The sequence below is a fragment of the Lates calcarifer genome, linkage group LG18 (genome assembly GCF_001640805.2).
Source record: "Lates calcarifer isolate ASB-BC8 linkage group LG18, TLL_Latcal_v3, whole genome shotgun sequence".
NCBI lineage: Eukaryota > Metazoa > Chordata > Actinopteri > Centropomidae > Lates > Lates calcarifer.
The window spans coordinates 4,996,252-5,006,931 of NC_066850.1; the positions used below are offsets into that span (position 1 = coordinate 4,996,252).

Below are 10,680 nucleotides of genomic sequence, written 5' to 3' on the forward strand. Positions count from 1 at the left end.
TCATGAGCTCAAAATTAAAGCTTGTAAGTTTTCCTGCAACTAACCTAACAGGAGACCCTGAAGGCCTCACAATACATCATTTTTGATCTCAACAGAGTAACTTTTAAAAACTCATCTTTCAGGATTTTGTTGTTTCTGAGATGTCACCTTAAAGAGGCTGAAAATGTGTTTTTTTTGCAAGGTCATAGCTCTCTTGACCTTTGACCTTTGACCACCAAAACCTAATGGGTTCACCCTTGAGTCCAAGTGAACATTTTTACCAAAATTGAAGAAATTCCCATAAAGTCTTACAGAGGTATGATGTTCACAAAAACGCGACGGATGCATTGAAAACACAATTTCAAGAACATTTCAAATGCTCTAGGGCGCTCTCCAGTGGCCATGCTTACGTGACCAGCTGTGTAGCTTCATTAAATGTTGTAAATTAAATCCTGTAATAGCTTTTGTGTTGTGTTACATGCTGTTGGCTGTATTATAATGACACTGACAGATTTAAATTCCCTCAAACTGCAGCTAAAAAACTCCTCAGTGCCGGCGACAACGCTCTTTGGCAACAGCCGCTGACTTGTTCTAAGTTTGAGGGATTAATAGAAATGAATTATTAATCAGTATAATTCAATCATCTCAGTCTGATTGTTCTAAACTCCCTTTAGTGTTTGCCAAGCCACTTCATATTAAACCAAACAGACAGTTTGTAATCAGGCGGCTTTAAAAGAGTCTGACGGGCGAATTCATTTATCAGATGGATATTTCCCCAGGTGGAGAATCAGCTTCACAGGCTGTTATGAGCTGTGATCCGGAGCAGCAGGGAGGACGAACTCCCCAAAAACACATCAGACGCTGCACCCAGCAGTGAAACATCAGAGACTGGATCCATATATCTGCTGCATCTGGATTACACAGGACTGAGGAGCGAATGCTGAGGCTGCTGCTCTCTGAGTGTTCAGGCGTTCACTGTTTGTTTCTCGGCGAGGTCGGAGGGTCGACAGGTTTCCCAGCATGCAACAGTTCAACAATCAACTCTGTAACATTAAAGGTTTTTCACTGGAGATTAGATTTCAATTAAAACTTTTAACTGGTAGCTGTAGATATTTATGTTTACTGTCTCTTTGTTGTTGTTGTTTTTCATTATTTTGACTTTCAGGATCTTTTTTTTTTAATCACTTTGGCAGAAATGGGCTTCCATACAAAATGAGGAAACACAAAAAAAAAGAAAAGGGATATTATTCACATACTGTTTGTGACTCAGCAGATAGAGCAGGTCGCCCGCTAATCACAGGGTTAGAGGTTTGATTCCCAGCTCCTCCTGTTAAAGAGTCAAGCCATTCCCAGACTCTCTCCATTGCCAACAGAAATCCACAGACTCCTAAACTTCACCCAAAATCAAGTTTAATTAAATATATTGCGACTCTGAAATACAGGTTTAGAACTGAATCCCCTGATAGAAAAATGAATGTAAACTTCATTAGTAAACTTTGTTACTCAGTTTAGTTCCTTTCTCAGCCACTAGAAGGCATTAGGTTATTTTTCTCCCTGTGCTGAGACCTCGGAGCCCACACACAGAACTCTAGGCTAAAAACCAGACGTTTCTCTTTTTTTTCTCCAGAAACTGAAAACAAATTAATTAAAACCAGAGAAGTCAGGTGTTTAAAACTTGTCATCTCACCTTTTTTAAAATGGAGACATCATTTTGGATCATTAAGAAACATCATGTCTGCTTCCTTTTAATTTGTCACTGTACTAATTGCTGTCCACATAGCCAGTCAATTAATTCAACCTAATTATAGCTCCATTTGCAAAAGCTCTAATTGACACGTAGATCTGTCTGCTGAACGGGCAATTAGGGAGGAGATGCATGAAATACTGCATGCATGAAATAAAATGATGGTCCTAATGATTTAATCAAATATAATGACTAATTACAGGAAGGAATCTGAAGGTCTTCAACTACAAGATTATTTTTTGTGGTTTCTTTTTAAACAAACAGAAAACAGACGATAACATTAAATCTCACACACCAAACTCCATAGATAAAAGACAGGATTTTATTCTCTGTGTTATTTAAACTTTATCTTACCAACAAATCATACAGAGAATATGTTTTTTAGTAACTCTGTGAATGAATGAACAGATGGATGTGTGAATAAATATATGAGTAAATGAATGAGTGAATGAGTGTGTAAACAAACATTTGAAATGTTTGGAATTAAAAACAGGAGAATAAATGAATAGGCATATGGAATAAGTACATATGTGTCTGCTGAATGAATGAATGAGTGGGTACATGTGTGAATAAATACACGAAAGGGAATGAATAAATAATCCCCTACTGAGTATGTTCTGACCACAGTGCAGAACTCCATTGTGTTTTTGTATTAATTTTAGACTCTGCCCCCCACTCTCCCTGCGTTCCCTCATGTTCCCTCATTTGCAGTAATCGCTGATGTTCAACATCCCTTCACGGCTGCTGATCAATAGTTTATCAGTTCTCTCGGGGGAGACGCCGGCTTTGATTCTGCTCTCAGCTCTGAACACTGGGTCCCCATTCAAACCACGGACCTGAACCGGCTGCTCCGGGCTTCAGAGGACCCTCCTCCTTTCTCCACCCGCTGAGAGGGGCCCCCATGCTGAGCCGAGGGGCCCCTCCATCTTATCAACACACTGTAATTCTGTCTGCACAGCGGGAAGGAGTCGCTTCTGTTAGAGCAGCAGCCTCTGATGTGAAGGTGAAAGACAAGTGCTCCACATTTACAGCGCACTGTTACTGAGAGTTTGTCTTTGATTTGTCTGACCAACGTATAAATCACAGAGATTCTGAGTTTACTGTGATGTAAAGCAGAAAACTGAATTTTCTTTTAAAAACAGAAAAGTTTTAAAAGCCTCAGATCAGCAGGAGGGGTTTAATTTTACACTGTTTAAGGAGAAAACCTAAAATATATCTATGTGCCTCTCAATGCACACTGTACTCTACATGTTTATGTACTTTTGTATGTGCAAAATAAACTTTTCATGTGTTAGAACGAGTCTCTGACATGTTGATGATGATTTACAACTTCACAGACATGAACCTGGTCAGATTTCAGTCAGAGTGATGTGTCAGTGCTGTGTTTCTGCCTCGCTCAGCCTCACATGTTGGCCGGCCTGCTCCTTCTACATTATACAGGTTTTCTCTTTTTTCTGCTGCCAAGTCTTTCCATTTTCTCTTCGCCAGCTGGTCAAGGGTCTCCTGCTGCCGCTATGGGCCCATAGCTCACTTCCTACTTTCTCCAGCACCTGTTCCTATTTGGCAAGGCCGACTGGGATCCTGAAAGCTTGGATAAGAGCCATCTGCTGCCCAACTCTGCACCATTTTACCCCACAATCCCCTCGAGTCTCTGCACACAGCCGGAGTTTTCTCTGAAATGCTCAACGCCGCTGAAAGACGGAGGGAAAAGCTGAAATGAGCCGACTGGTAAATCCCAAAATCATTGTTTAGCTGAGGGGAAAAGCTATGAAGACTCAGATTAAATCAAAGCTGGACATGAGTAGCAGGTGGACTGACTGATAACTGTCACTTTTCATCTCAAATACTCAGAGTTATTCTGACCTTGACAGACCAACAGGGGTTTACTTTTAATGCCCTGGTCCAAAATGATGTTTTCAAATTCATAAGGATGAAGGAATTCATTATGAGACACTTTAAAGCTGCAACATGTTGTTACTGTGCCACTAAATCCTGCATTAAACATCACAAAACCTTGAACGTGTCTCCAGTTTTAATGGTTTTCACTCTGACTTTAAAGATTATACTCCTCTGCTAGTGTGCAGCCAAACAGGAAGTTAACTGATAAATAAAAACTTTTTCTTGAAAGCATCCTCGCATCCTCAGGTCACATAAATCACAAAAATAGTAAGAAAGAAATACATGTAAAAAGCCACATCATATAATAATAATAAAGTAAGCAGTACCTTATGTACAAAAAAACTGCTCATATTAGCATTAAAATAAATACATAGACTAGTAGAATCAGTCAATAAAAATAGAAAAATAAATGAATTAGTACATTAAACTGATGCACTGTTTTCATACCGTATTTAACAAAAAATTCTGTCTTCAAAGTTTACTGCTCAATTGTAAAGAAGCTAGCTGTTTTGGACTACAACTCCCACCGTACACGGAGAGCTCCGTCTGCTGCGCATGAGCAAAGAGGAGGGACGCGCGAACCCATGCGGATGTGCCGCTATGTAAAATGGCGGCGTGAGATAGGCTCGTTCAAAACACAGCGGTTTGTTTAGTTTTACCTGTGAAGGTGTTAAAGTCACGTTTGTGAAGCGGTGATCGTCACCTGGAGCTGTCACACAGTCAGTACGGATTCACATTCCACAAAAGGTATGACAGATCTCTTCAGCCCGGCTGTGATCGGAGCTAATGTTAGCGCCGAGATGGGCTTTAACATGACGTTAGCCGCTAGCCACCGCTAGCTGCGAACGTGCGGGCCCGGTTAGCTTTAAAGCCTGCCGTTAGCTCACCGGCTAACAGCCCGAACATGGACGTTAAACACCCGATGAACTTATTTACAGGGTTTTTAATCTCTACACAGTTTAATCAAACTGTTTTACCCGGTTAACTGTCAATCTCACCTGAGTCTGGGCGGTTATCTCGTTAAGTTGAGGCTCTGATGGATGTTAGCCGGGTGGAGCTAACTGACTGAAGCTAAATGACCGATCATTAAGTTAAAGTTTACACGGCAGGTTTTTAATATTTAACTGTGGAGCTGTGTGGAAAGAGAAATATTAGGCTTAACTGTCAGATCAGGACGTTAATGGACTGATGGATGTTACGCACTGAGCCTCAGACTAACTGCTGGGGTGATTGTTACAATACAATGAATTATTTACACCAACAATGTGCAGTTTATTTATCAGCTGTTGTACATAAATGTTTATGTACATATAAGTTATATCTTAATAAAGTTATATCTAAATAAATATTTACTGCGATTGTTTCTGTTACTTAAGGTTTTTTATTTGTGTTGTGCCATTTCCTTTTCCTATTCTTTGGTTATTTGTCTCTTTAACTGTCTGTATTTTGACTTTTTATTGAACATTAACCTGCAGCTACTGATTACAGGTCCACAATTGTATGTAAACTCACTCGTGACTGGTCCCGATCCTGGTCCAGCTGTTGATGATGAATGATTAAGATGAGCCAGTTGATGTTTGGCTGCTAACTTTACTCCTTCTTCTTCTGTTGTTGTTGTGTTACAGAGCAGGTGGGATGGCGAAGAGGATCGCTGATAAAGAGTTAACGGACAGGAACTGGGATCAGGAGGAGGAAGGAGAGGAGGTGAGTATCAGATAATTTAAACTACTGCAGCGTTAACTGGACTGAGACTGAAGATTATAAACAAATAAAAACAAAGATATTAAAAGGAACAAAAAATGAATCTAAACCTGGTAATATTTTGTCTTTCATCAGGCAGGGACGTTTTCAGTTGCAAGTGAAGATGTGTTGAAGAACCGAGCGATTAAAAAGGCCAAACGCCGAAATATTGGAACAGAGGTAACACACGCACACTTACAGCTCCCTACAATGGATGAAATGTGCAGCAAATATTCACAGATTATTTGATTCTGTGGTTGATTTTCAGTCTGAAGCTCTCAGTTCTTATCCAGCAGTTGATCTGTGAATGTCTCCGTCTGTTTCAGGGTGAAGGTGGAGGTGCATTCAAAGGGTTTAAAGGGTTTTCTTTGACCACGTCGGCCACCAGCGGAGGTGCAACTCCCACCATGTTTTCAGGTTTTGGGAACGGTGGAGGCTTCAAAGGCCTTGGCAGTCTGACCAACGGAAACAGCATCACTCCTTCGTTCGGAGGTTTCTCATCTCCCGCAGCATCCACTGCTGCTCCAGGTCAGTTAAAGCCGTCAGTGTTGCATTCTGGGAGCACAGACGTTGTCTATCTGGTGACTTGGTGGGGAGCTCTCTTTGTCACATGGTGGAGAAGGTTTGAGTTTGGTCTTCAGCTCAGGGTGTCTGAATATTTCACAGCGTATTTCTCTCAGCTGTTTCCAGATCAGTGATGATGGGAGCTGCAGATGTCAGCTGTTTCTCTGCTGGGGTTTGACCCAAATACAGAACAGACACAGGTTCATCATGTAAATTACTCATCAGTTTATCATTGTGTTTCATTGTGATAATTACAGAGACAGTTTTATCTTCTGCTCTCATCAGCAGTGAAACAAGGACACATGTTTTTATAATAGAACTCAGAGCTGCTCAGGTGAAGCTCAGTCTGTTTAAATGTTTAAACCAGACTAGCTGTTAGGACCAGGTCTCTGTGGATTTTATGACCAGACTGATCTCAGCAGACCTGGTCAGTACCTGGTCTGTCTTCTCCTGGAGAATCTGATTGTCTTGAGTTTGTGATCCTGAATTTCTCTGTTTAAGATGACACTGTTGTAACTGACTGAGCTTCTCTGTTCTTGATGCTGCAGATGTTTCGCTATAAAAGATTCAGGAAGTCTTAAAAAAGCAGCAAATAAATAAACTTAATAAGATATAATTTTCTGTTATTGGGATAAAGAGCTTCACCTGCATCTTAGAATCTACTTTTGCAGCAGAAATCCATGTATTATTATTTTTACTAAAACAAACCATTTTAATTTGTTTGTGTGTCTTCCTGTAGAGTTTCTGTTCCTGGTGTTTGATGTGATTTTGTGACCTGGTTCGGCTAATGTTAATGTTCTCCTCTGATAAAACCCTGATCCTCAGTCGACTGTTGACCTGTAATGAGGTTGAAAATCTGCTCCATTGTTGAGGCTCCTGCTCTGGCATTAGAGTGTAATGGAGCTGAATCAGCGAGCGTCTGTGTGTTTGCGTCTGGCTGCTCGTTCATTTCATGTCGTCGCGTCGCTGCAGGGCAGAGGGAGGGGAGGGGGTGAGGGGGGGACTGCAGAGAGAGGGGGGAGGGGCTCCTCGCTTCTCTTCTTCCTCCAGCTGTAATGTTTCTCCCTCCATCATCTCAGGTCTGACATTCAACGGCCCCGCCTCCGCCAAACCCACCGCTGACATCACAGCCAAGCAGACCAATGGCTCCACCCCGAGCCCGACTCAAAGCTCCGGCAGCAGCAACAAGGAGTACAGTCGGCAGCTCACGGCGCTCAACTGCTCCGTGCGGGACTGGATCACCAAACACGTCAATGACAACCCTCTGTGCGACCTCAACCCCATCTTCAGGGATTATGAGCGACACCTGGCCAGCATCGAGCGCCAGTACGGAGCCGGATCCTCCGCTGCTCCAGCCGATGGAGGCTCGGAGGAGAAGAAGCAGGGAGGGAAGCTGCCAACCACAGCCTCCCCTCCTCCTCCTTCATCCACCTCCACCTCCAGCAGCAGCAGCAGCAGCTCGGCGGCTCCGGCTGCAGCTGCTTCTTTATTCTCCTTCAGTAAAAAAAACACAGAAGACTCGTCCCTGGACAAAACCTCCAGCGCCGCTCCGATCCCCGCTGGCGTCACGTTTAACTTTGGTCAGAAGGTGGATAGCTCAGTCCTCGGCTCCTTAGGGTCCAAGACGACGACCCCCAGCTTCTCCTTCTCCTCCTCCTCCGGCTCCTCTTCCGGTCAGACGTCTCTGTTTGGAGCTGCTGGATCTGCTGCTCCGCTCTCCTTCAGCGGGACGAAGGCGGAGGACGCTCGGCCTGCAGGTACACCGACAGGATTCACTAAAGTCCTGAGACGTTCAGAGGAGGCAGACAGACTTCTCTCTGATTTATTAGTTTGTAAAGGACAGTTCTTCTTCAGCCAGAGTCACAGGAGGAGGAAACAACTTTTAATTAGAGCGGCAGCTGATACTGATAAATTATTATTGATTAAAAGATTTGGAGCTGCAACAACCAGTTGACAGAAAAAAATGAAGAGTGACGAATTGTTTAATTAAAAAATATCAAATATTTGCTGGTTCCTGCTTCTCAAATCTGAGGATTTACTTCTTCCTCTCCTGTCAGACAGTAAATGAAACATTTTAAAGTTTTTAACTGTTGGTTGGATAAAACAAGATGTTCCAGATCATCACTCTTGAGCCCCAGGAAGTTGTGATGAAAGTTTTTCATCAAGAGAATCGAATGAGAAAAATAAGTGTGAAGGAAAACTGGATATTTTCACATTTGAGCTAAAACCAGAAGATTTCTGCATGTTTCCCTTAAATGACTTAAAATTAGTAAATGTGTCAGCTCTAGTCCTCATGTGAAATAACCTAAATGACAGAATTTCTGTTGATTAAAATTCCATTGAGTGATCATTTCAGCTCTTTGATCAGAAACTTCAGTTTCAATTAGTTTTTAGGATCGTAATAAATTAAAAACTCAGTTTTGTGTAAATGTAAACTGCAGTGTAGTGTCAGTTAAACTGTGGTTACATGGATCCAGTCGTCTGTCCTGAGATTATTAGGAAAGTGTGAAAAGCAGAGATTATTTTCATCTTTGATTTGTCTGTCGATCGTTTCTTTAGTCAGTCATTGATCGTTTGTAAAGAGTCAGAAAATAGTGAAAACTCTTCGTCACAGTTTCAGATTGTTTCATGAGACCAACAGTTCAAAACCAAAGATGTTTAGTTTCCCGTCAAACAGCAGCTTCACATTTTAGAGTTGACAGTAGGCATTAGAGAGAGAGATTTAAACTTTACCTTCAAACTGAAGCTTCATGAGATGTCGTATTTTCTGTTCGTAGACGAGAACGGAGACGAGGAGTCGGAGGAGCCGCCCAAACCTGAGGTGAAAGAGGTGAAAGAGGAAGACGCCTTCTACTCAAAGAAGTATGTCTGAGTCTGTATTAAACCTCAGCTGCTGCGTTTCATCACTTATCTCTGTTCTTTCACACGTGAATATTGAGATATATCAGCAGTAACTGTCTCTGTGTTCAGGTGTAAAATGTTCTACAAGAAGGACTCCGAGTTCAAAGAGAAAGGAGTGGGAACTCTGCACCTCAAACAAACAGCAGAGGGAAAAACTCAGATGATCATTCGAGCCGACACCAACCTGGGTAAAAAAAAAAAAAAACCATAAAGATTCAACTACAGCAGCAGGAGTTAGAAAGATAATGTTCATGAGGAAAGAAGGAAATTAAAGTTGATTTAGTTTGATTTACAACTACTGTAGACAGTTTGGTCGTATCTGTGATCATTTAAATATATAATAATAATCTCACACAGGCTGAAAAGTGGAGCAGCAGCGTTTTTTCTATTTTACCATCAGCTCACAAACAGAAATCCAGACTGAACTGTGATCAAACAGCTCCACCTGCTGCTCACTCACAGGAACTGTTTGCTCTATTATGTGGCGCTTTTACTTCAGTAAAGTATCGTGATTACTTCCTCCACCCCAAAAGTCACACAATAACACACACACTATTTTTGAACCTGGACCTTACTACATACTACACACTACATACATATATATATCAGTACCAGACTCCAAAGTATTGGCGTTATCCTTAATAATCTGATGTATTGATAATGGATTATGGATCTGTTAGGTGTGTTAACGACCTGCCTCTCTCCTCTCCGACAGGAAACATCCTGCTGAACATCCTCGTGCCGTCATCCATGCCGTGCTCTCGGGTCGGTAAGAACAACGTGATGGTCGTCTGCGTCCCGAACCCGTCCATCGACGACAAGAACCCCAACAGCCCCGTCCCCCTCCTCATCCGGGTCAAAACCGCTGAGGACGCCGACGAGCTCCACAAGACCCTGGAAGAGAAGAAAGGCTGAGCCTCCCCCTACTCCCCCACCTCACTCCTTCCTGAGCTTTTAGCAGACTTCACCCGGTCATCCTCAGACCCTCCAGACTCACCGACCTCCCTCGTCATCACACCGGTTTCACCCACACACACACGTAACTTCACACATCCTGGTAAATCAGCTGTTTAATTGGTGGTCATACTGTGAAATCTTTTTGTTTTAAATCAGAAATATTAGAAGCAGGTCGTCGTCGTCGCCACTCCTACATTCCTCCGGTCCGACGCTGCTGCTGCTGACAAACAGAGCGACGTGTGTGAGATCTGTTTCAGTTTTACTGTTTTAATTTGGTCGCCGAGTGACTGAACGTGTGAATCCAGAAGAATTATTATTATCAGAACGATCATCTATGATTCTGATCCTTACCGCTGAGGTTTTTTGGGGGAAAAGCTCCAAATAAAAGGTCCAGTCGATTTGGTTTTACAAATTAAACTCTTGCAGTAACAGTTAATTTTTTTTTAAATGAGCGTGTGTCGAGGATTTCGAGCACAGAGTGTCTGAGTGTTTTTCTTTTTGTGCTCTGGAAACTATTTATTGTGTCGGCAGGATTTGTACTCCCACTGATTGAACCTGGTGTGAATGTTTCCCCCTGAAGAGCTTCTGAGAACGGTGTGAATCAGACCAGATGTTTTATTTTTATTTTGTTTTGTTTTTTCTGTAAAACATGGACTCTGTTGTTTTTCCAAGTGTCCTTTGTGTGGCCTTCGGTTCGGCCTTGGAGATGAGGCATGCTGTCATCGTCTGAGAACATTTGTAAAGGCATTTATTGGGGAATAAAAGGAAACAAACCAACACGGCTGCTGCTTTGTAATTTCTGTGTTTTTAGATTAAAGATCCATTTCCTGGTTTTGTTCTGGTGCCTCTGAAAACCTCAAAATGTCTTGAGGAGCTGCGACAAAACCAGACAAGAA

The 10,680-nt window shown here is 42.3% G+C and overlaps 1 protein-coding gene across 1 annotated transcript; it reads left to right on the top strand.

Annotated features, from left to right (window-relative positions):
* The first annotated feature begins 4,191 nt into the window (after positions 1–4,191).
* nup50 (nucleoporin 50) lies at positions 4,192–10,561 on the top strand. Its single transcript, XM_018686970.2, has 8 exons — positions 4,192–4,369; positions 5,248–5,326; positions 5,459–5,542; positions 5,689–5,890; positions 7,006–7,683; positions 8,704–8,788; positions 8,897–9,015; positions 9,543–10,561. The coding sequence occupies exons 2-8, from the start codon at positions 5,258–5,260 to the stop codon at positions 9,740–9,742; spliced, it is 1,437 nt and encodes a 478-aa protein (XP_018542486.1). The 5' UTR covers positions 4,192–4,369; positions 5,248–5,257; the 3' UTR covers positions 9,743–10,561.
* The last annotated feature ends 119 nt before the right edge of the window (positions 10,562–10,680 follow it).